The following is a 25,807-nucleotide window of genomic DNA, read 5'->3' as shown; positions in this document are numbered from 1 at the left end:
AGTGTTAAATATTTTGTATGTGTTACGCTATTTACGGTCCTCTTTGATGTAAGAGCCTTAGTGTTTGGTCCCCAAGAACAGCTAATGGGGATCTGTTAAGAATTAAATTTCGTATTTAGACAAATTACCAGTACAAATATTAAATGGAAACTGATGGTTAACTAAGCGAATCACCCACTTAATTTGGGAGGGAATCAAGAAACATGTAGACACCAGGTTACTAAACATTGTGTTGTTACCCACCCCCAGTAACCCAAATGAAAGTCAAACTTGGGAAGTTTAATGGAATTTATTTTCTTACATTTAACAGACAAAGTACTAAGTCTAGGCTCAAGATGGTACAACCAATTGCGTAGGGAATGACTGCATTGTCACGGTAATGCACCAGGCCTCACTGACAACAGCTGGTGTCACAGGTCTTGCCCTTGCACACACAGCCTGAAGCACATTTACTGCAGTCGGAAGGACAGCAGGGGCAGCAACCTGATGGGACAAAAACAATTGATTAGTGATGACCAATGAGACTATTACAAAACCTATTAATAAGGCTCTAGGATGAGTTGTCAACTTGTCTCCCCAGTTGTGGTCAACTTAATTAAAGCCTTCCTAGTTCAGAGTCCTCTTGAAGAGCCTAATTAGGCTACCAGGTGTTCATAACTAAGTGGGAAGATGGTATTGACCAGTTGGTCAATATCATCTTTGAACTCAATGAGAGAAACCGTTTCTAATGGCCAACTGTGTCAACCATCATGCTGGTAAACATGTGTTAAAAATTACAACCTCTTTTCATAAAAGTTGTGCAGTTGAATTTCTGCCAAAATTGCAGTTATCAAATAATTTCCTTCGGTGAAGTCAGCATGAAGGAGAAGTCGGCGCTCAGGACATAAGACGAGTTTTCCCCACTAGTAATTACCAGTTGGGGGAAGTTTACGTGGATTTCTCTCCAGTTGTATGTGGTAAGTTACCTTCCCACTTGATTATCACATAGGGTGCCCAGCCCGTCCATTTAACGTGCCACCAGACCCAATTGAGAAGAGATTGGGTAAATATACCTACATGGGCAATCTGAAATGGTATTTAGAATGCAACCCCCCTAAAAAAAAACGCTACTTACTTTTCTTACAACTGGTGCATGCGCAGTTTGAGCACTTGCAGGATCCACCGCAGTTGCAAGAGCCAGCTACAAATAGACAGTTGCGTTAATAGATGATCAAAATGACAGGTAGTTGGTTTTCGAATAAATAGGCCTACATTCTGATTATATTAATCAATATACATGAAAACGTACTTTTAGAGCATTCACAAGGATCCATTTTTTCAGTTTTGATCGCGCTTCTTTAGTCAAATGAAGTATTTCAGCTTAATTTCACCGTTGAGTTGCAAGCTTTAAATTTCTCTTTGGCGAAGCACCGTTTTTATAGCGTCAGGGAAGCACCGTTTTTATAGCGTCAGGGACAGACGGGTGCCGTGTGCAAAACAGTCTCGCGTTCAGACGATCAGGGTTTGCACCCGGGTTATTTCATTATACTGCGCGAAAATAATCAAGGAAGAGTTTCCTATTGTTTCCAAATTCCATAGCCTGTTACATAAACCTGATTACCACGTTGATCATCGATTAATTAAGGCTACACCTATATTTATTTAACTATACAAACATTTATTGGGATATTTTTTTGGTTTTAGGAATGCCTTCAATAACCCCAGGGTCTGGAGTGTTGTAATCAATCAAGCCATTATATTGTTATTTTACAGGCACGATCTAATTGTAATGTTCAAATTCATGATGATTTAATTTGTTATATACTATAATCTAATCTGGTCATAGGCCTATAGATTAGAATGCGATAAAGTTAATATAATTATATTACTTGTTGGGAAGAATTTGAATAGGCCTAGTGTTTATGGAAATATATATTAAAACGACGATTTACAAATCACTACATTGTTGACTGGTTTTGGGTTGAACAGTCATCGTTACCGTGCACAGTGCACACGGTACGCAAATTATTAAACGGTTCAGTTGTCACTTTTTCGGGAGTGGTGTTGTCATTGGTGCTGTGTTGAGAGCTTCCAGTCCCGTGCGTCCTTTATCTGCACACGAGCTGTGCTTATGAGCAACATTCGAATGTGAATGAATCACTTTGCGCATGTCGACTGAGTGTTAGTATTTTTCTAGAATATCTTGCCTGAGTAAATGAGCTGTGTCATACCACAAGCATTGTGCTACGTAATAAGAATAGTCACCGCCAGCAGCCAGACCTACAATTAATTACAAATGACAGTTAAGAAAACAAAAACAATGATGCATTCAGAACTATTCTACATGCCTTTCATAAATACTTTCATATTTCATCATATATATAAAACACATTTACCCTAATAAGAATCATGATCAAATACAGAAATATTTTCTAAACTCCATACAAATGAGTTATGAAAATAAAAAAAATGATGCATTCAGAACTATTCTACATGCCTATTATAAATACTTTAATCTTTCATCATGTATATGAAACGGATGTGAAACGGCAAGCTGAGTTAGCAGTGGTACGCGCTAAATAGCGTTTCAATCGGTGACGTCACTTGCTCTGAGACCTTGAAGTAGTGATTCCACTTGCTCTGTGGAGCGATGGATAACGATGCTTCGAGGATGACTGTTGTTGATGTGTGCAGAGGGTTTCTGGTTCGCGCCCCGCTATGGGCGAGGGGACGGTCTAAATATTTACTGTTACATATATAATAAAACAAATTTACCCGAATAAGAATCATCAACAATACAGAAATCTATTCTAAACTCCATGAACGATGATGACTTCAAAGCACTTATTTGGTACTGTGGAATAATGTGTTCGCGACAAAGTAACTTGAGCAGCTTTGAGTGACAAGTGAAGTCATTTGCATTATATATATATATTTTTTAAATAACTGCCTTTGCATGGTTATAGCTAGCTAGCTAGCTAACCTAGAAACATTGACAGTTAAAGATCGAGGACTTCGGTAAGATATCGTCTCGCTTTATCAAATGGGCTAACTATATGAAATGCGTTGTATGTTCTGTCGGCATATCTCATGTCGTGTTGCATATGGAAATGGGGGAATAAATGTACCTAGCTATAGTAAGTAGTGAACGTTGTTATCCGTGATGAGTTACAATCGCTGACTGTCTTGTGGATGTGTTCATTTGGGAAAGATAATTACTGAAATGTTGCACTCTATTATTAACAATATTTTAATTAGTCATAGATATGCCATCTATCTAGGTATCTGTTTATCTTTGTTGGCTATTTTGGAAGACTTGGAGCCAATGCAATGAACATGGAACGCCGGGACACCCAGCGGGCGCCTGGAGTAAGCCGTTTCAAAATCAAATGTTATTTGTCACATGTGCCGAGTACAACAGGTGTAGTAGACCTTATCGTGAAATGTTGACTTACAAGCTCTTAACCAACAATTCAGTTCAATAAATATAGTTAAGAAATTTTTTACGAAATAAACTAAAGTAAAAAATAAAAAGTAACACAATAACAAAGAGGCTATGTACAGGGGGTACTAGTACCTAGTCAATGTGCAGGGGTACAGGTTAGTCGATGTAATTTGTACATGTAGGTAGGGGTAAAGTGACTATGCATAGATAGTCAACAGTGAGTAGCAGCAGTGTAAAAACAAAGTTTATGAGGGTCGTTTTCAAGTGGATGCAACATGCATGTGAAACGGATAGTTAGCGGTGCGCTAAATAGCGTTTCAATCGGTGACGTCACTTGCTCTGAGACCTTGAAGTAGTGGTTCCCCTTGCTCTGTGGATCGATGGGTAACGATGTTTCGTGGGTGTCAGTTGTTGATGTGTGCAGAGGGTCCCTGGTGCGATCCCGGGTATGGGCGAGGGGACGGACGTGAAGTTGTATTGTTACATTGATGCCTTTGACCCGGATCACTGGTTGCTGTGGAAAAGGAGCTAGCGTTGGTGCGCGCTAAATAGCGTTTCAATCGGTGATGGCACCGGGTATGGGCGAGGGGACGGTCTTAGGTTATACTGCTTTACATGCATCTCCAGCAGTGATGATTAGATTTCATACTCATCTCAGAATAAGCATCCAGTAGAACAAACTCACAATATGTACTGTGATTGGTTATTTTCGTTTTAGTATTGTGCCACCATTTTGGTGTCTACAGTGCCGTCGCAAATAATTCAGACCCCTTGACTTTTTCCACATTTTATTAGGTTACAGCCTTATTCTAAAATAGATTCAATTGTTTTTCATCCATAATGAAAAGCAAAAACAGGTTTAGAAAGTTTAGCTAATTTATACAAATTTAAAAACGGAAATATCACATTTACATTAATATTCAAACCCTTTACTCAGTACATTGTTGAAGCACCTTTGGCTGCGATTGCAGCCTTGAGTCTTCTTGGGTATGACGCTACAAGCTTGGCACACCTGTATTTGGGGAGTTTCTCCCATTCTTCTCTGCAGATCCTCTCACGGTCTGTCAGGTTGGATGGGGAGTGTTGCTGCACAGCTATTTTCAGGTCTCTCCAGAGATGTCCGATCAGGTTCAAGTCCGGGTTCTGGCAGGGCCACTCAAGGATATTCAGAGACTTGTCCTGAAGTTGTCTTGGCTGCGTGCTTAGGGTCGTTGTCCTGTTGGAAGGTGAACCTTCACCCCAGTCTGAGGTCCCGAGCACTGAGCAGGTTTTCATCAATGATCTCTCTGTACTTTGCTCTGTTCATCTTTGCCTCAATCCTGACTGGTCTCCCAGTTCTTGCCGCTGAAAACATCCCCACAGCGTGATGCTACCACCACCATGCTTCACCATAGGGATGGTGCCAGGTTCCCTCCAGACGCGACACTTGGCATTCAGGCTAAAGAGTTCAATCTTGGTTTCATCAGACAAGATCATCTTGTTTCTCATGGTCTGAGAGTGTTTAGGTGCCTTTTGGCAAACTCCAAGTGGGCTGTCATGTGCTTTTTTACTGAGGAGTGGCTTCCATCTAGCCACTCTAGCACAAAGGTCTGATTGGTGGAGTGCTGCAGAGAGGGTTGTCTTTCTGGAAGTTTCTGCCATCTCCACAGAGGAACTCTGGAGCTCTGTCAGAGTGACCATCAGGTTCTTGGTCACCTCCCAGACCAAGGCACTTCTCCCACGATTGCTCAGTTTGGCCGGGCGGTCAGCTCTAAGAAGAGTCTTGGTGGTTCCAAACTTCTTCCATTTAAGAATGATTTTTGGTACCCTTCTCCAGATCTGTGCCTCGACACAATCCTGTCTCGGAGCTCTACTGACAATTCCTTCACCCCCATGGCTTGTTTTATTTGTTCTGACATGCACTGTCAACTGTGAGACCTTATATAGACAGGTGTGTGCCTTTCCAAATCATGTCATATCAATTGAATTTACAACAGGTGGACTCCAATCAAGTTGTGGAAACATCTCAGGAATATCAATGGAAACAGGATGCACCTGAGCTCAATTTCAAGTCTCATTGCAAAGGGTCTGAGTAGTTATCTAAATGAGGTATTTCAGTTGTTTTTTTAAATACATTTTCAAAAATGTCTAAAAACCTGTTTTCAGTTTTCGTTATCGGCTATTGTGTGTAGATGGCTGAGGATTAAAAAATATATATATTCTAGAATAAGGCTGTAACATAACAACATTTGGAAAAAGTCAAGGGGCCTGAATACATTCCGAAGGCAATCACCCTCAAGATGAACCATAAAATAAGCCCTTGCATGGTTACAATGGGCAAGTTTAAAGGGATCCACCCATGTCTCACTGCAGTCACACAATCAGGGAATGTAAGGCCTCGCCCAGTTCCCTTTGGTAGTTTCCATTTACATATATGCATGAAGCTTGATGCATCGTAATATAGCACTCCAGCTCAAGTAATTCAATCTTCTCTCTTCTATCAGGTGTTCATCTATAACCCTCACATGCGTGGCCAGTGGCAGGCAGCCTACCGTCTGAGCCAGAGTGCCCAGGACTCAGACATCTCTTTGCTCAACATCAACCAGGCATTGAGCTGCTTGACAGCTGGTACTCGACGACCCAACACCACTGGAGACACGCTCCTCGTGGGCACCCAGACAAACCTGGCCTATGATGTACACAAAATTGCTGACATCTTCAACAGAGAGGTGAGCCAAGAACTGGATAGGAAGCAATGATACAACATAATCATGCTTCTGTTGTAGTATTACATAATAATACAGTTTTGCAAATAATGATGCTATTTCCTTTCCTCTAGGTGACAGATGGGGACAATGCCATCGCTTTAGGGAAATTGGCAAACATTGAGTCCCCCCTCACCATCATCGGAGGAAACTGTGCCCTACAAGGATTTGACTGTGAGGGGAATGACCAGTTCTGGACAGTATGGATTGTGTTCCTCTTTATCATATGAACTGTTGTCTAACATTGAAATAGGAATAGTTTTACCACAATTGAGGAAATTATTTGTTTGTTTGTTTGTCTGTGTTCCTTTTCAGGACACGGGGGATAATGTCTGGTCATTGGTTATCTGTGCTTTTACTGGTAATTGAAAAAATTAGGTGACATTTTATTTAGAAGAAGTTTTATCCAAAGGTGAAAGCAAGTACTTTGCAATGTACAGCTAGACGACTTGAAATGTTGTTATTACATAAATATACGAGATCCTAAAATGGGTCATATACTGTGTATATTTTATTTTGTCTGGTCTTTGCAGCTTCTTGTCAGATCAGAGGACTTTGACATTAGGGTATACAGATGCACAATTGAGTGCATCCTGTCGGGCTTGTATGACCGCCTGGTACGGCAACTGCACCACCCACAACCGTAAAGCTTTCCAGTGGATGGTGTGGTATGCCCAACGCATTACCGGGGGAAAACTTCCTGCCCTCCTGGACACCTACAGCACCCGATGCCATAGGAAGGCCAAAAAGATCATCAAGGACATCAACCACACTGCCTGTTCACGCCACATTTATCCAGAAGGCGAGGTCAGTACAGGTGCATCAAAGCTGGGACCGAGAGACTAAAAAACATCTATCTCAAGGCCATCAGACTGCTAAACAGCCATTACTAGCACATCAGAGGCAGATGCCTATAGACATAGATTAGGAATCACTGGCCACTTTTAGAAATGGATCAGTAGCCACTGTAATAAAGTTCTGTATCTAGCATTACTTATCTCATATGTATAAACTGCACTCCACACTGTTCTACAGTATCTTAGTCACTTAAATTGTGTTAAAATATTGCATCATCCATTTCAGCTGATAGGAGTTATTAGATCGGTTCAGTTTGGCATAGCACAGAGAACAATGAGAGAACAATGAGAAAATATTTTAAATAGACAATATGGCAGCCTACACATTGTTGGATGACTTCATGGAGCAATGTTTTGTTTTTTAACTTTATTGACAGAGCGTTTTCTAAAGCATTTGTTGTCTTCTTCCAAGTTGGGAATTGAGGAAGTAGGCTATTGCCAAGTCAAGGTTGGTCGAAAATTCTCTATAATACACCAACAAGTACCTAACCTGTAAGTAAGGCTGAGTTAGCCTGTAACAATCTGACTGCTAGCTATCCTAATCCTAGCTGGGAACATGTCATTTAAACAAATCAGTGACTGTCTGCTGTTTAGGCCTAATGACTGATTCCAGACATAAATCATTCCAGATACCACAAAACATTCTTGATGAAAACTTTTTTTTACTTAAAAATAATTAAAGGCTGTATGTAATGTGTATGTACTTATGTTGTCCGGACCAGGAGTGATCACTGGACTGGTTCTATATAAATCAGTGTTTATTAATCTGTCACGGGCCACACCATGTACAAACTAATCTTACCCTTTTCCCCAGTCGTCAGAAAATCGAACCCAACGCGCGCATGCCCCCTTAGCACGATTAGCTATTAGGCTAGCTTGCTATCGTGGTGAGCCTCTTACTACGAATATATTTTGATATGACTGTCTACAAAAACTTAAATACGAATTACACATTTTATGCCATCAACATTAAAATAAGTCATTAATTTAGCTAACGTTAGACAGGTACAGCGGAAAGCACGGTAGCAAACTGGCTAGTGTCATGCTTGGCAAGGACAGACCGCGTACTGATGAATGGTGCTAGTATCAGCTTGCAGGATAACTACAATAACTAGTATCATTCCTTGCTAGTTATAAAGCGTATTAGCTGGGAAACTTACAAGAAGCCTAGATAGCAAATGATCCTTTCCCTTGTTCCACAACTAATAGTTATAACAATTATTTTGCGCTTATTTCATTTTTCACCCCCGTCGTACATACATTTTACCCCGGCACTTCTGAGGTCTACGGTGATTGGATGATGTCTCGTTTTCCAAAACGACATCGCGCTTTTTACTTGTGGGCAGCTCTCTGCCGCCACCTGCTGCGCCGGAGTGTAATGGAGGTGGTAGATCGAGAAGTCACGCAACCTTGTGCCTATACCGTCATCATGAAGGAGTGGGATCTCAGCCTCCAACCCAACCCCCCTTTTGGTTGAGTCTGCCTCATCATTAGGGATGGGGACAAAATTATGTATTGCAATTGTCATTTTTCAATCCCTTCATGTGCTGGCATAACTGACTTGCCTAGTTAAATAAAGGTTAAATAAATGAATACAATATGCCTTTATAAAAAAAGTGTGACAGGCCTGCTATGCCTAATTGGTAACTAAACACCCCAAAAGTAAAACACTCCTCAACCTAATCTACTATTAATCACTCATCTCAAAGCAGTGTTGACATGCAGATTGAACGGTGTTAGAACAGCTTACATTTACATTACATTTAAGTCATTTAGCAGACGCTCTTATCCAGAGCGACTTACAAATTGGTGCATTCACCTTATGACATCCAGTGGGACAGTCACTTAACAATAGTGCATCTAAAACTTAGGGGGGGTGGGGTGAGAGGGATTACTTAACCTATCCTAGGTATTCCTTAAACTTATGCATGACAGACCTGTGTGTAGTATTTAGATTTGCATTGAAGATTATACCAGCAGGTAGCAGACACTTGGTCAAGGACAGGTAAGAGCTTAGATTTGCAGGAACCATTGAGTCAGGACTGTGACTTTCACATTAACCCCACAATTACACTGCAACAGTCTACTTGAGGGCCAGACTTTGGTCCCCAGCAGCAATTGGTTCCAATGTGTCTCCCATCCAAATACTTACAAGCCTATTCTAGCCTTCATTGTTAGGGAGACACAGTATAGCATATTGTGGATACATTTACTCAGGCCATTTAACAATAAAATGAGGGTTGTCTGAGGTGGCTGTCCATCCTGGTCTCAGACTAGACATAACTACAGGACACAAAATCAGTATATGTAACTTAACCTAAGAGGGTAACCAGAATCACAGACAACTAGCATTTTAACTTGATAGCAAGTTAGCTAACCCCTTCTCAAACCCAACTAGCTAAATATTAACCACAAACTGCTTGGAGTAACTCTGGATTGTAACTTGTCATGGTCAGTGAGACAGTAGCGAAGATAGCGAGAAGTCTGTCCATAAAGCACTGCTCTACCTTATCACTAACTAGGCAGGTCCTACCGGCCCTAGTTGTCACAGCTGGACTACTGTTCAGTCGTGTGGTCAGGTGCCACAAAGACTTAAGAAAATTACAATTTGCTCAGAACAGGGCGGCATGTCAATCGTTCATGGGTCAAAGTGAGAGGTTGACAAGCTGAATGCTCCGAGCTCTGTATAAACTACCAGCACACAGCTCGGACACCCATGCACACCACAAGACATGCTAAAAGGCCTTCAATCACAAAGACTATGGGAGGTCAGATTGCAAACTAATAATTCACCTTACGGAACGGAACAGCAGGTAAAGTGAAGACATTCTAGCACACACTGTTTAGTGTTAAATATTTTGTATGTGTTACGCTATTTACGGTCCTCTTTGATGTAAGAGCCTTAGTGTTTGGTCCCCAAGAACAGCTAATGGGGATCTGTTAAGAATTAAATTTCGTATTTAGACAAATTACCAGTACAAATATTAAATGGAAACTGATGGTTAACTAAGCGAATCACCCACTTAATTTGGGAGGGAATCAAGAAACATGTAGACACCAGGTTACTAAACATTGTGTTGTTACCCACCCCAGTAACCCAAATGAAAGTCAAACTTGGGAAGTTTAATGGAATTTATTTTCTTACATTTAACAGACAAAGTACTAAGTCTAGGCTCAAGATGGTACAACCAATTGCGTAGGGAATGACTGCATTGTCACGGTAATGCACCAGGCCTCACTGACAACAGCTGGTGTCACAGGTCTTGCCCTTGCACACACAGCCTGAAGCACATTTACTGCAGTCGGAAGGACAGCAGGGGCAGCAACCTGATGGGACAAAAACAATTGATTAGTGATGACCAATGAGACTATTACAAAACCTATTAATAAGGCTCTAGGATGAGTTGTCAACTTGTCTCCCCAGTTGTGGTCAACTTAATTAAAGCCTTCCTAGTTCAGAGTCCTCTTGAAGAGCCTAATTAGGCTACCAGGTGTTCATAACTAAGTGGGAAGATGGTATTGACCAGTTGGTCAATATCTTTGAACTCAATGAGAGAAACCGTTTCTAATGGCCAACAGTGTCAACCATCATGCTGGTAAACATGCGTTAAAAATTACATTGCTTTTCATAAAAGTTGTGCAGTTGAATTTTTTGCCAAAATTGCAGTTATCAAATCATTTCCTTCGGTGAAGTCAGCATGAAGGAGAAGTCGGCGCTCAGGACATAAGACGAGTTTTCCCCACTAGTAATTACCAGTTGGGGGAAGTTTACGTGGATTTCTCTCCAGTTGTATGTGGTAAGTTACCTTCCCACTTGATTATCACATAGGGTGCCCAGCCCGTCCATTTAACGTGCCACCAGACCCAATTGAGAAGAGATTGGGTAAATATACCTACATGGGCAATCTGAAATGGTATTTAGAATGCAAACCCCCCCCCCCAAAAAAACACTACTTACTTTTCTTACAACTGGTGCATGCGCAGTTTGAGCACTTGCAGGATCCACCGCAGTTGCAAGAGCCAGCTACAAATAGACAGTTGCGTTAATAGATGATCAAAATGACAGATAGTTGGTTTTCGAATAAATAGGCCTACATTCTGATTATATTAATCAATATACATGAACACGTACTTTTAGAGCATTCACAAGGATCCATTTTTCAGTTTTTGATCGCGCTTCTTTAGTCAAATGAAGTATTTCAGCTTAATTTCACCGTTGAGTTGCAAGCTTTAAATTTCTCTTTGGCGAAGCACCGGTTTTATAGCGTCAGGGACAGACGGGTGCCGTGTGCAAAACAGTCTCGCGTTCAGACGATCAGGGTTTGCACCCGGGTTATTTCATTATACTGCGCGAAAATAATCAAGGAAGAGTTTCCTATTGTTTCCTAATTCCATAGCCTGTTACATAAACCTGATTACCACGTTGATCATCGATTAATTAAGGCTACACCTATATTTATTTAACTATACAAACATTTATTGGGATATTTTTTTGGTTTTAGGAATGCCTTCAATAACCCCAGGGTCTGGAGTGTTGTAATCAATCAAGCCATTATATTGTTATTTTACAGGCACGATCTAATTGTAATGTTCAAATTCATGATGATTTAACTTGTTATATACTATAATATAATCTGGTCATAGGCCTATAGATTAGAATGCGATAAAGTTAATATAATTATATTACTTGTTGGGAAGAATTTGAATAGGCCTAGTGTTTATGGAAATATATATTAAAACGACGATTTACAAATCACTACATTGTTGACTGGTTTTGGGTTGAACAGTCATCGTTACCGTGCACAGTGCACACGGTACGCAAATTATTAAACGGTTCAGTTGTCACTTTTTCGGGAGTGGTGTTGTCATTGGTGCTGTGTTGAGAGCTTCCAGTCCCGTGCGTCCTTTATCTGCACACGAGCTGTGCTTATGAGCAACATTCGAATGTGAATGAATCACTTTGCGCATGTCGACTGAGTGTTAGTATTTTTCTAGAATATCTTGCCTGAGTAAATGAGCTGTGTCATACCACAAGCATTGTGCTACGTAATAAGAATAGTCACCGCCAGCAGCCAGACCTACAATTAATTACAAATGACAGTTAAGAAAACAAAAACAATGATGCATTCAGAACTATTCTACATGCCTTTCATAAATACTTTCATATTTCATCATATATATAAAACACATTTACCCTAATAAGAATCATGATCAAATACAGAAATATTTTCTAAACTCCATACAAATGAGTTATGAAAATAAAAAAATGATGCATTCAGAACTATTCTACATGCCTATTATAAATACTTTAATCTTTCATCATGTATATGAAACGGCAAGCTGAGTTAGCGGTGGTACGCGCTAAATAGCGTTTCAATCGGTGACGTCACTTGCTCTGAGACCTTGAAGTAGTGGTTCCACTTGCTCCGTGGAGTGATGGATAACGATGCTTCGAGGATGACTGTTGTTGATGTGTGCAGAGGGTTTCTGGTTCGCGCCCGGCTATGGGCGAGGGGACGGTCTAAATATTTATTGTTACATATATATATAAAACAAATTTACCCGAATAAGAATCATGAACGATACAGAAATCTATTCTAAACTCCATGAACGATGATGACTTCAAAGCACTTATTTGGTACTGTGGAATAATGTGTTCGCGACAAAGTAACTTGAGCAGCTTTGAGTGACAAGTGAAGTCATTTGCAATATATATATATAGATATATTTTTTTAAATAACTGCCTTTGCATGGTTATAGCTAGCTAGCTAGCTAACCTAGAAACATTGACAGTTAAAGATCGAGGACTTCGGTAAGATATCGTCTCGCTTTATCAAATGGGCTAACTATATGAAATGCTTTGTATGTTCTGTCGGCATATCTCATGTCTTGTTGCATATGGAAATGGGGGAATAACTGATAATTACTGAAATGTTACACTCTATTATTAACAATATTTTAATTAGTCATAGATATGCCATCTATCTAGGTATCTGTTTATCTTTGTTGGCTATTTTGGAAGACTTGGAGCCAATGCAATGAACATGGAACGCCGGGACACCCAGCGGGCGCCTGGAGTAAGCCGTTTCAAAATCAAATGTTATTTGTCACATGTGCCGAGTACAACAGGTGTAGTAGACCTTATCGTGAAATGTTGACTTACAAGCTCTTAACCAACAATTCAGTTCAATAAATATAGTTAAGAAAATTTTTACGAAATAAACTAAAGTAAAAAATAAAAAGTAACACAATAACAAAGAGGCTATGTACAGGGGGTACTAGTACCTAGTCAATGTGCAGGGGTACAGGTTAGTCGATGTAATTTGTACATGTAGGTAGGGGTAAAGTGACTATGCATAGATAGTCAACAGTGAGTAGCAGCAGTGTAAAAACAAAGTTTATGAGGGTCGTTTTCAAGTGGATGCAACATGCATGTGAAACGGATAGTTAGCGGTGCGCTAAATAGCGTTTCAATCGGTGACGTCACTTGCTCTGAGACCTTGAAGTAGTGGTTCCCCTTGCTCTGTGGATCGATGGGTAACGATGTTTCGTGGGTGTCAGTTGTTGATGTGTGCAGAGGGTCCCTGGTGCGATCCCGGGTATGGGCGAGGGGACGGACGTGAAGTTGTATTGTTACATTGATGCTGTTGACCATGATCACTGGTTGCTGTGGAAAAGGAGCTAGCGGTGGTGCGCGCTAAATAGCGTTTCAATCGGTGACGGCACCGGGTATGGGCGAGGGGACGGTCTTAGGTTATACTGTTTTACATGCATCTCCAGCAGTGATTATTAGATTTCATACTCATCTCAGAATAAGCATCCAGTAGAACAAACTCACAATATGTACTGTGATTGGTTATTTTAATTTTAGTATTGTGCCACCATTTTGGTGTCTACAGTGCCTTCGCAAATAATTCAGACCCCTTGACTTTTTCCACATTTTATTAGGTTACAGCCTTATTCTAAAATAGATTCAATTGTTTTTTCATCCTCAATCTACACACAATACCTCATAATGACAAAGCAAAAACAGGTTTAGAAAGTTTAGCTAATTTATACAAATTTAAAAACGGAAATATCACATTTACATTAATATTCAAACCCTTTACTCAGTACATTGTTGAAGCACCTTTGGCTGCGATTGCAGCCTTGAGTCGTCTTGGGTATGACGCTACAAGCTTGGCACACCTGTATTTGGGGAGTTTCTCCCATTCTTCTCTGCAGATCCTCTCACGGTCTGTCAGGTTGGATGGGGAGTGTTGCTGCACAGCTATTTTTAGGTCTCTTCAGAGATGTCCGATCAGGTTCAAGTCCGGGTTCTGGCAGGGCCACTCAAGGACATTCAGAGACTTGTCCTGAAGTTGTCTTGGCTGCGTGCTTAGAGTCGTTGTCCTGTTGGAAGGTGAACCTTCACCCCAGTCTGAGGTCCTGAGCACTCTGGAGCAGGTTTTCATCAATGATCTCTCTGTACTTTGCTCTGTTCATCTTTGCCTCAATCCTGACTGGTCTCCCAGTTCTTGCCGCTGAAAACATCCCCACAGCGTGATGCTACCACCACCATGCTTCACCATAGGGATGGTGCCAGGTTCCCTCCAGACACGACGCTTGGCATTCAGGCTAAAGAGTTCAATCTTGGTTTCATCAGACAAGATCATCTTGTTTCTCATGGTCTGAGAGTGTTTAGGTGCCTTTTGGCAAACTCCAAGTGGGCTGTCATATGCTTTTTTACTGAGGAGTGGCTTCCATCTAGCCACTCTAGCACAAAGGTCTGATTGGTGGAGTGCTGCAGAGAGGGTTGTCTTTCTGGAAGTTTCTGCCATCTCCACAGAGGAACTCTGGAGCTCTGTCAGAGTGACCATCAGGTTCTTGGTCACCTCCCTGACCAAGGCACTTCTCCCACGATTGCTCAGTTTGGCCGGGCGGTCAGCTCTAAGAAGAGTCTTGGTGGTTCCAAACTTCTTCCATTTAAGAATGATTTTTGGTACCCTTCTCCAGATCTGTGCCTCGACACAATCCTGTCTCGGAGCTCTACTGACAATTCCTTCACCCCCATGGCTTGGTTTTTTTTCTGACATGCACTGTCAACTGTGAGACCTTATATAGACAGGTGTGTGCCTTTCCAAATCATGTCATATCAATTGAATTTACAACAGGTGGACTCCAATCAAGTTGTGGAAACATCTCAGGAATATCAATGGAAACAGGATGCACCTGAGCTCAATTTCAAGTCTCATTGCAAAGGGTCTGAGTAGTTATCTAAATGAGGTATTTCAGTTGTTTTTTTAAATACATATTCAAAAATGTCTAAAAACCTGTTTTCAGTTTTCGTTATCGGCTATTGTGTGTAGATGGCTGAGGATTAAAAAAATATATATTCTAGAATAAGGCTGTAACATAACAACATTTGGAAAAAGTCAAGGGGCCTGAATACATTCCGAAGGCAATCACCCTCAAGATGAACCATAAAATAAGCCCTTGCATGGTTACAATGGGCAAGTTTAAAGGGATCCACCCATGTCTCACTGCAGTCACACAATCAGGGAATGTAAGGCCTCGCCCAGTTCCCTTTGGTATTTTCCATTTACATATATGCATGAAGCTTGATGCATCGTAATATAGCACTCCAGCTCAAGTAATTCAATCTTCTCTCTCCTATCAGGTGTTCATCTATAACCCTCACATGCGTGGCCAGTGGCAGGCAGCCTACCGTCTGAGCCAGTGCCCAGGACTCAGACATCTCTTTGCTCAACATCAACTAGGCATTGAGCTGCTTGACAGCTGGTACTCGACGACCCAACACCACTGGAGACACGCTCCTCGTGGGCACCCAGACAAACCTGGCCTATGATGTACACAAAATTGCTGACATCTTCAACAGAGAGGTGAGCCAAGAACTGGATAGGAAGCAATGATACAACATAATCATGCTTCTGTTGTAGTAGTATTACATAATAATACAGTTTTGCAAATAATGATGCTATTTCCATTCCTCTAGGTGACAGATGGGGACAATGCCATCGCTTTAGGGAAATTGGCGAACATTGAGTCCCCCCTCACCATCATCGGAGGAAACTGTGCCCTACAAGGATTTGACTGTGAGGGGAACGACCAGTTCTGGACAGTATGGATTGTGTTCCTCTTTATCATATGAACTGTTGTCTAACATTGAAATAGGAATAGTTTTACCACAATTGAGGAAATTATTTGTTTGTTTGTTTGTCTGTGTTCCTTTTCAGGACACGGGGGATAATGTCTGGTCATTGGTTATCTGTGCTTTTACTGGTAATTGAAAAAATTAGGTGACATTTTATTTAGCAGAAGTTTTATCCAAAGATGAAAGCAAGTACTTTGCAATGTACAGCTAGAAGACTTTAAATGTTGTTATTACATAAATATACGAGATCCTAAAATGGGTCATATACTGTGTATATTTTATTTTGTCTGGTCTTTGCAGCTTCTTGTCAGATCAGAGGACTTTGACATTAGGGTATACAGATGCACAATTGAGTGCATCCTGTCGGGCTGTATGACCGCCTGGTACGGCAACTGCACCACCCACAACCGCAAAGCTTTCCAGTGGATGGTGTGGTATGCCCAACGCATTACCGGGGGAAAACTTCCCGCCCTCCTGGACACCTACAGCACCCGATGACATAGGAAGGCCAAAAAGATCATCAAGGACATCAACCACACTGCCTGTTCACCCCACATTTATCCAGAAGGCGAGGTCAGTACAGGTGCATCAAAGCTGGGACAGAGAGACTAAAAAACATCTATCTCAAGGCCATCAGACTGCTAAACAGCCATTACTAGCACATCAGAGGCAGATGCCTATAGACATAGATTAGGAATCACTGGCCACTTTTAGAAATGGATCAGTAGCCACTGTAATAAAGTTCTGTATCTAGCATTACTCATCTCATATTTATAAACTGCACTCCACACTGTTCTACAGTATCTTAGTCACTTAAATTGTGTTAAAATATTGCATCATCCATTTCATATGTATATACTGTATTGTATTCTATACTACACCACTGACTGTTAAACAGCCATCTCTAGCATATCAGAGGCTGCTGCCTATAGACATAGATTAGGAATCACAGGCCACTTTCATGAAATGAAACACTAGCCCTTTAATAATGTTAGATATTACTTGTTAGATATTTCTCCACTGTCGGGGCTAGAAGCACAAGCAATTCTCTACACCCGCAATAACTATCTGCTAAACACGTGTGACCAACAAATTTGATTTTGATTAAAGAAGATGAACTTGTGAAAATGAGGTATAGCTCATATTACATACCCAGAGTTGTGTTTCTGCAGCTATTTGATGTTTTAAAACTTTAAAAAATCTTGCTGTGTATAGTACAGAAAATGTCAGCAAAGAGAGGACATGTGCTGATTGTTCTCTCTTTGTATCTTTCAGAAGGTTACCTCCCTCTGTCATAAGCATGGCAGCAGGTTTGCTTATGCACTTGCCAATGGAACAGTGGGAGTTTATGACCACACTGCCCACTACTGGATAATCAAGGTATTGCATGTTTTGAATGGGTGGAATATTAGTTTTCCTTCTTAATGCATCCCTGTCACTTTACACAAAATGTATTGAATTTGAACCATCATTATGTTTAAAGATGTGCCAATAACTGTCCCTCTTTCCCTCTGCAGTCTAAGAACCATGCAATGAGCATCCATGTATCTGACCTTAAGGCTGACGGTGTTGTAGAACTCATCAAGGGCTAGTCCAATGGAAAGGTAAACCACCTTGATCCGTCAGTCAACAATCAATTTAGGGCAATTGAGAAGACCTATTTGTTAAAATGAGTACAGAACCAATCAAAGAGAGTCTTCAAAGTCCTCTAATCCTTCACTTTGTCACATTGTCTAGGACTGGTTGACACTTGGCACCAACCTTTGCTCCAAGTGTAAGGAATGTTGTAAGGCCCCTTGAAGAAGTCATCTTTGAAGTCATCTTCAAAGACAGCTTCTTGTCCTCTGTGGCTGGAGTGGTGGAGAGGGACTATCGCATGGATGGACAGATCCAGCTCATCTGTACCTCTGTGGAGGGAGAAGGTAAAGACATGAGTAACACTACTACTACTTCGAATAGGCCTAGTTTATTTGTGTGTATTCTCTCAGAATTTGTCTTTGACATCCAATGTGTTGTATGCTTGTTGTCAGTGCGTGGCTACCTGCCTGCCAGTAAGGAGATGAAGGGGAACCTGATGGACTCCAGTGTGGAGTCTGATCCGAGAGCTGAGCCAACTCAGGCAGAACCTGCTACTGGAACTATGCAACTATAAGGAGAATGCCAAGGTTTCTAAGAACTAGGGCTGACCCCATTTAGTCCACTGGTCGATAGGCTGTTGGTTGACCGAGATTTTGTTAGTCAAGCTGTTGCAAATATATTTTTAAAATGTATGGCATACGAGACACCTGTCTGATTCACGCCTTTCTGGGCAGACTAATCCATTGCAGAGGCCTCAGGAAGGGTACACCGGTATCACCAGTGGTACATTTAGCCTACTATTCATTTCCATAATTTCTCCTCTACATTGTTTGTTTAATTACGGTAACTTCTGTTGTCATTGTAGGAGTGGAAATGTTGTCTGCAGAGCGCCCAACGTAGGCTACACTTGTGAGAAAAGGGTTTGGGTTTATTTAATTACATTTATGAGTTGTCAATGTATTAATTTTCTTGTTTGGATCGCTTCTGTTAATCTTGAGTAAAGACACACGCCAGATTACACATAGAAGTAGGCCTAGGATACCTGGCCTGCGTGCAAATATAGGCCTATGTGCCCATTTGGGGATCTGATACTATTGATATATTTATGATAGTCTTAACTCACCATTACTGTGGAGATTCTCAAAGTCACTTTTTTCCCGCCTCAAACAGAAAGTAAATTAAGTCTGTTTTTTACATCCATTGAGAAGGACATCGTTCCTCAACGTATCCTATTAGAAATATCTTTCCAGCTCTCTCCCTTTCCATAACTACTCAGCATGAAAGAGGAAAAAATGTCATGCTCTAATCCAGTGAAAACATCATTAAATATGCCTACCTGATTCATTATTATCCATTACGCAAATAGCCTACAGCCGTGTCTGTCCGGAGCTCACTGGAGCAGGAAACTCTGAGGGCCCAGAATATTTTACACAATGTTGCAAGTTTTCTCACCTCATGCTGGATCAAGTTAATAGTTGACACAATGTGTCAAGTTCCTTGCGACAGGCCATGCGTAGCCAATGTGATTCATAGGATATTTATTTTTATCAGGATATTTTCTACCTCCGGGCTGCAATGTTTTTATTTGTTGGCTTTATGTAGGCTACTTCTACATATTGGCAATAGAAGTTACCTTTAGATTTGTATCATTTTCATAGAATTTTGATTAACCACATGATATTGATTCACTATAAACGAAATGAAACTGTTCTGGTTAGGTGAAATTGATCTCTGGCTCCCTCTTTAGTCATTTTATGTCTTCATTTTTAATTGCATTGCTTTAAGCATCAGACAGGCTCAGTAGTCTATATATAGTTGATTTTATTCAAACATAGGGTGTGTCTATATATACAGTGGGGCAAAAAAGTATTTAGTCAGACACCAATTGTGCAAGTTCTCCCACTTAAAAAGATGAGAGAGGCCTGTAATTTTCATCATAGGTACACTTCAACTATGACAGACAAAATGAGAAAAAAAATCCAGAAAATCACTTTGTAGGATTTTAAATTTATTTATTTGCAAATTATGGTGGAAAATAAGTATTTGGTCACCTACAAACAAGCAAGATTTCTGTCTCTCACAGACCTGTAACTTCTTCTTTAAGAGGCTCCTCTGTCCTCCACTCGTTACCTGTATTAATGGCACCTGTTTGAACTTGTTATCAGTATAAAAGACACCTGTCCACAACCTCAAACAGTCACACTCCAAACTCCACTATGGCCAAGACCAAAGAGCTGTCAAAGGACACCAGAAACAAAATTGTAGACCTGCACCAGGCTGGGAAGACTGAATCTGCAATAGGTAAGCAGCTTGGTTTGAAGAAATCAACTGAGGGAGAAATTATTAGGAAATGGAAGACATACAAGACCACCGATAATCTCCCTCGATCTGGGGCTCCACGCAAGATCTCACCCCGTGGGGTCAAAATGATCACAAGAACGGTGAGCAAAAATCCCAGAACCACATGGGGGGACCTAGTGAATGACCTGCAGAGAGCTGGGACCAAAGAAACAAAGCCTTCCATCAGTAACACACTACGCCGCCAGGGACTCAAATCCTGCAGTGCCAGACGTGTCCCCCTGCTTAAGCCAGTACATGTCCGGGCCCGTCTGAAGTTTGCTAGAGAGCATTTGGATGATCCAGAAGAAGATTGGGAGAATGTCATATGGTCAGATGAAACCAAAATATAACTTTTTGGTAAAAACTCAACTCGTCATGTTTGGAGGACAAAGAATGCTGAGTTGCATCCAAAGAACACCATACCTACTGTGAAGCATGGGGGTGGAAACATCATGCTTTGGGGCTGTTTTTCTGCAAAGGGACCAGGACGACTGATCCATGTAAAGGAAAGAATGAATGGGGCCAAGTATCGTGAGATTTTGAGTGAAAACGTCATTCCATCAGCAAGGGCATTGAAGATGAAACGTGGCTGGGTCTTTCAGCATGACAATGATCCCAAACACACCGCCCGGGCAACGAAGGAGGGGCTTTGTAAGAAGCTTTTCAAGGTCCTGGAGTGGCCTAGCCAGTCTCTCCAGATCTCAACCCCATAGAAAATCTTTGGAGGGAGTTGAAAGTCCGTGTTGCCCAGCAACAGCCCCAAAACATCACTGTCTAGAGGAGATCTGCATGGAGGAATGGGCCAAAATACCAGCAACAGTGTGTGAAAACCTTGTGAAGACTTACAGAAAACATTTGACCTCTGTCTTTGCCAACAAAGGGTATATAACAAAGTATTGAGATAAACATTTGTTATTAACCAAATACTTATTTTCCACCATAATTTGCAAATAAATTCATAAAAAATCCTACAATGTGATTTTCTGGATTTTTTTTCTACTCATTTTGTCTGTCATATTTGAAGTGTACCTATGATGAAAATTACAGGCCTCTCATCTTTTTAAGTGGGAGAACGTGCACAATTGGTGGCTGACTAAATACTTTTTGCCTCACTGTATTTTAACATTTTGACCAATAGATTGGTCGAAACAACAGACGACTCTCCGTCGACCAACATTTTCTTTAGTTGGGGAAAAGCCCTACTAAGAACAGACACTGACAAACACGTTCACACAATCAACTATGAGGATAAACCTACAACCAAACACACGTTGACATTTATATATACACACTGAAACTCTCTGAAGTAACTCATATTAGAGGAAAATGCTAAAGCCCACATGTACAATCAAACACCCACACCTCAGATAAACATTCCCTGACCTATCAGTTACTCTGAGAACATGATCCTCCCACTCTATGTACAAACATACACATGCATAGTGTTTGTACCTTAGTGTAAAGGACTGTGTGTCTTGTGTAGCAGGCTGTCCCAGGGACTTCAGAAGGTGATACCCAGATGGGGGTGATACCAGCCAATACCCAGCTCTAGACTGCCCTCTGTCAGAGCTGCCACGGAGTCTCAGAGGGCACACAGAGCTCAGCATCTCCACGCCCAATGGTAAACACCATCACTCCAAACAGATACCCTCCCTACTAACCACCAACACATTCATGCACTGTCATCAAAACACAGTAAGCAGCTCACTTACACAGTCCTAAAACCACACAGAAACTCACCATGCTGACCAAACTTCAGCCCGTCCCACATTGAACCCAATCACTCTCTCCACTCACCATGCTATAATCCAGAATGTGCAGCCTCATGTGGCTTGCTGTGGTAACTGAGTGGGCTGAGTACTGTCCTCTTGGATTTCCCCCTACAGAGACCATCATTAGAGCCATGCTGATTTTCGCTGAGGGAATCTTCGAGAGTGAAAGTCATGTGGTACACCCCAGTGCCCAGAATTGGTCTGGTTGTATCCGTGTTCCCATTATCCCTCCTCGTGGATCTATACATCAAAGCTTTTGTTTGCGGCAAGAGCAGGTACACATATTTTAATTATCAAAGAGACAGCTGAGTCCTTTGCATAGATGTGTTAGTGAAGTGATTTCCCAGTGAAATTCACACTTTTAAACAACCAATCATTGATTTTGACTATCAATTACTTTCCGACTTTGTAAGTTTAGCAGTACTTTAGCTCTGTCTAATGACAACAATAAATAATTTTGTAATTTGAATGTGCTTATTCTTTCTCTTCCCTTTCCTCCAGCGTTCAGTTCCACGTCTTTAAGAATATGCGTCAGCTGCGTTAGCTGCCTGGCTTCTCCATGTATGATCTTAATGTTGATCCTGAGGTATCTCAACCTACTGGGAAAGTCACCTTCGCCAGGCCACAGAGAGTAAGCACATTCATTCTTTGTATTTCACTCTCTGTTACTCTAACTTACACACACACTTCCCTGTGCTGTCACGCTCCTCTACAGACTCTTCCAAGCCCCTCTGGCATTCTGCTTCATAGTAATGTTAACTGTTATTACAGAAAATCTGTATTCTTGTCTTTAGGTCGTCATGTGGCTGAACCAGATCATCCTTCTACCGGAGGGCATTGATACCCCAGTTGTGACGTTCAACTTTCTGCGCTGTGGGCAGAGGTATGTCTACATGTGTTAACACACATCTTCGTGCACAGGAGATCTGTAGTGTTTCAAAATGGCCCCTTCAGTGGTTCTTTGCTTTCCAATCAGATCACACTAATCACAGACAACATAGACCTACAGGCAGAGGCAGACTTCCCCCCACATACTTTTGGAAGCTGCGGACACCATGACTGAGGTGAACAAACCTGTTCCCACACTACCCTCCTCAACCTTCACACCAATGGCATTTCTCTCGTTAACAACCTCACAACATCTTAGTTATTGCTTTATTTTTGTGTAGTGGGCCTAACATTTCTATGTTCTCTTTCAGTCGACTCGGTTCGACGTCTCACTATGGGACACACCATCTTTTACGGGTCATTGGTTGAAGCCTTATTCAATCAAACCTAACAGGCCAATCAGAGCTTTGTGGGTGTATGCCCCTCGTGTCTATATAACACCCTGCACTGCTCTGGTTTCCTATTTCTTTGCATCGTCACAAGTCTATTTGGGTACTAGCTCACTAAGCAGTGTTCTTCAGAAAACTAGCTCTCAACTTAACTTTTCTTTCCTGGTGGGTTACCACCCCACCATGGAGCATTGGGTGGCTTATTTTCTATTTTCAGAAATTCTGAAATCTTCAGCTTAAGTTTACGGAGTGAAGATACCTTAGTTAGCTTGTTAGCAGAACTTTTGTCATTGGCTAGCTACAGTACATATGTTGCCTGGCCTTGTTAGCTAGCTAGCTCCACTGCTTTAGCATCCCGCTAATTGCAGGTTCCCACATATTTAAGCTCCTTATACCTGGGGTCTCTACTCTCTGTCGGATTCCACAGTTCGGAGCTAGCTAGCTGAACCTTTGAATGTCTTGGCTGTGTAGTGTGCTAACGGTTCCACTGGTGTTTTAGCTAGAATCCTTTGGGCTAAACCCACATTTGGTTTGTTTGGCTAGCACGAGCGGTGCTGTTTCTTCAGTGTGTTACCCCACCATTGAAGCACCATCCCTTTTTACCTTCCCCTGTCTGGTCTCCAAATCTCTGTCTGGTCTCCAAGCCACTTTCCTCATCATGGGATTTGGAAATGGTTCTGGATGAACTTACAGGCAATCACTTTGAATCCCTGGAGACAGTGGATCTTAAGACTCTGTCATATAAGACAGCCCAGTTGTTCGCCTTGGCTATGGCCAAGTGTGTTAGCGACCTTCATGTGCTCTCGGTTCTTCCTTCATGCACTCAGTTTCACCCCCGACTACTCCAAGGCTATGATACATCCTTACGCCACGTTCATTTCTAAGGTCATTCCCATGACTTATAGTAGTCAAGCCAGTGACCTTTTTCCCTTCCACCCTCCGCTGTTCTCTTCTCCAGAGCAGCGGCGCCTTAAGTGCGTGCACTGCGCATCTACTGAACATGGACAGCACTAGGCCATTCCGGAGTTGTGACCAACTTTTTATTTGCTTTTCCACCCCTGATCAGGGTAGAGCTTTGTCCAAACAATGCCTCACCCATTGGGTAGTGGAGGCTATCGCCAAGGTGTACAGTTGTCTGGGATTGCAGTCTCCCCTGGGTGTCCGCGCACATTTCACTTGAGGAATTGCCACGTCATGGGCACTGTATAGAGGCATCTCCGTCTTGGAGATTTGTGCGGCTAGTTAGGCTTCCTCTCACACCTTTGTGAGGTTCTATTGCGTGGACGTTACTGCAACCTCCCTGATGCACAGAGTCCTTGGACTGGAGCTGAGTAGGATGGATCAAGTACATTACCAAGTACCACAACAGGCTTCTCAGGAAAGGTACTATTGGCAATCGGGGAGCTTTGCAAGTGTCCCATAGGGAAATGTCCAACTGAGTCGACTGAAAGAGAACTTTGGGTTATGGTATGTAACCCCGGTTCTCTGAAGGAGATCTCACCAGATTGCCCCTCTTGCACGATTTGTGTAAGAGGTAGTTCTTAGAATGAGGAAACCAGAACAGTGAAGGGTGTTATATAGACACACGGGGCATACACCCATAAAGCTCTGATTTGTCTGTTAGGCATGATTGGTTTCAACCAATGACCCACAAAAGAGGGCGTGTCCCATAGTGAGATGTCTTCCTCATCTCCTTCAGAGAAACGGGGTTACATACCGTTACGCAAAGTTACCTATTGTTTGAACAGGTAGATGACTGTCACTCTGTCCACCAAATGCTGATGGAGGCCATTGCAGATCATTCTCATCACATCCGTAACATGCTGGAGCAGGCAGAGGATGCACAACTCATGGGGGACAAGTTAGTGAAGCCACAACAACCACCATGATTTCTCTGCTTGGCTTTTCTTTTCATCCCTTCATCTTTTTGCATGACAGGAGGAACATGAAGAAGCTCTACATTGAGCTCTATGACCTGAAGAGAGACCTGATCAATGAGTAAAAGATTGGATCCAACAATCACAATGCTCTTAAGTCTGTCAACCAAGCCCATTCAGAGGGCAGGGAGACTGAGAGGTGAGTAGGGGTTGACAGGGTGATCAGTGGGGGATAGCAATTGTAGAGGTTTGAATGTGTCTTTCCTAACCTCTACTACTATTTGTCTCTCTCAGTGGGTAAGCCGAAGAATCAGGTTATCACAGCCTGCCAGGACGCTATCAAAAACAACAATGTCAATGCCCTGTTCAAGATCATGAGAGCAGGCACAGCCTCTTCCTGATGGTACCCCCTGTGTGAGAGGATTTATAAGTGTGAAGAAAGTCTAGTTCACTAGTGGCAAGGCCTGAAGAAAAGCACCCCAAGATGTCATATTGGTCAGCAGTGATGTTTTAGAAGAGTCAGTGGGTGGGAGTAACTGTCATATTGTAAATGTGATTTTCTAGCCAAATAAATCTATACTCCTTTAATGTTAAATGGGACCAGCATTGTGTGATACACGTTTACATTTTGTAGGTTGTAAATAGACAGGGAACTTTGTGTGTGCAGAAAATGTAACTCTAAAATGAAATGGTCTTTTGACTTAATATGTCTGTTTTTTGTTTTCATTGTAGTATTTTTATTCAAGTCTTGTTGGTTGAATGAGTGTCTTCAATGTCTCTCAGG

General features: G+C 41.7%; 2 protein-coding genes, 2 long non-coding RNA genes and 1 pseudogene across 4 annotated transcripts; 3 read left to right on the top strand and 2 right to left on the bottom strand.

The window, feature by feature from the left end:
* Positions 1 to 275: 275 nt before the first annotated feature.
* LOC124006715 (metallothionein B) lies at positions 276 to 1,449 on the bottom strand. Its single transcript, XM_046316867.1, has 3 exons — positions 1,289 to 1,449; positions 1,115 to 1,180; positions 276 to 483 (listed from the first exon to the last, which is right to left on the bottom strand). The coding sequence occupies exons 1-3, from the start codon at positions 1,311 to 1,313 to the stop codon at positions 392 to 394; spliced, it is 183 nt and encodes a 60-aa protein (XP_046172823.1). The 5' UTR covers positions 1,314 to 1,449; the 3' UTR covers positions 276 to 391.
* Positions 1,450 to 2,610: 1,161 nt separating this feature from the next.
* On the top strand, positions 2,611 to 25,804 carry LOC124037338 (annotated as a pseudogene).
* On the bottom strand, positions 10,145 to 11,317 carry LOC124037328 (metallothionein B). Its single transcript, XM_046352044.1, has 3 exons — positions 11,158 to 11,317; positions 10,984 to 11,049; positions 10,145 to 10,352 (listed from the first exon to the last, which is right to left on the bottom strand). The coding sequence occupies exons 1-3, from the start codon at positions 11,180 to 11,182 to the stop codon at positions 10,261 to 10,263; spliced, it is 183 nt and encodes a 60-aa protein (XP_046208000.1). The 5' UTR covers positions 11,183 to 11,317; the 3' UTR covers positions 10,145 to 10,260.
* On the top strand, positions 12,753 to 15,821 carry LOC124037354. The gene is made up of 3 exons (XR_006839172.1): positions 12,753 to 12,837; positions 13,015 to 13,102; positions 15,685 to 15,821. It is a non-coding gene; the product is annotated as an uncharacterized LOC124037354 (long non-coding RNA).
* On the top strand, positions 16,035 to 16,547 carry LOC124037348. The gene is made up of 3 exons (XR_006839171.1): positions 16,035 to 16,146; positions 16,262 to 16,307; positions 16,480 to 16,547. It is a non-coding gene; the product is annotated as an uncharacterized LOC124037348 (long non-coding RNA).
* Positions 25,805 to 25,807: the final 3 nt, after the last annotated feature.

Source organism: Oncorhynchus gorbuscha, linkage group LG01 (genome assembly GCF_021184085.1).
Source record: "Oncorhynchus gorbuscha isolate QuinsamMale2020 ecotype Even-year linkage group LG01, OgorEven_v1.0, whole genome shotgun sequence".
Classification (NCBI taxonomy): Eukaryota; Metazoa; Chordata; class Actinopteri; order Salmoniformes; family Salmonidae; genus Oncorhynchus; species Oncorhynchus gorbuscha.
Note: the sequence above shows the minus strand (reverse complement) of the source record. Positions and strands in the feature narration are given on the sequence as shown.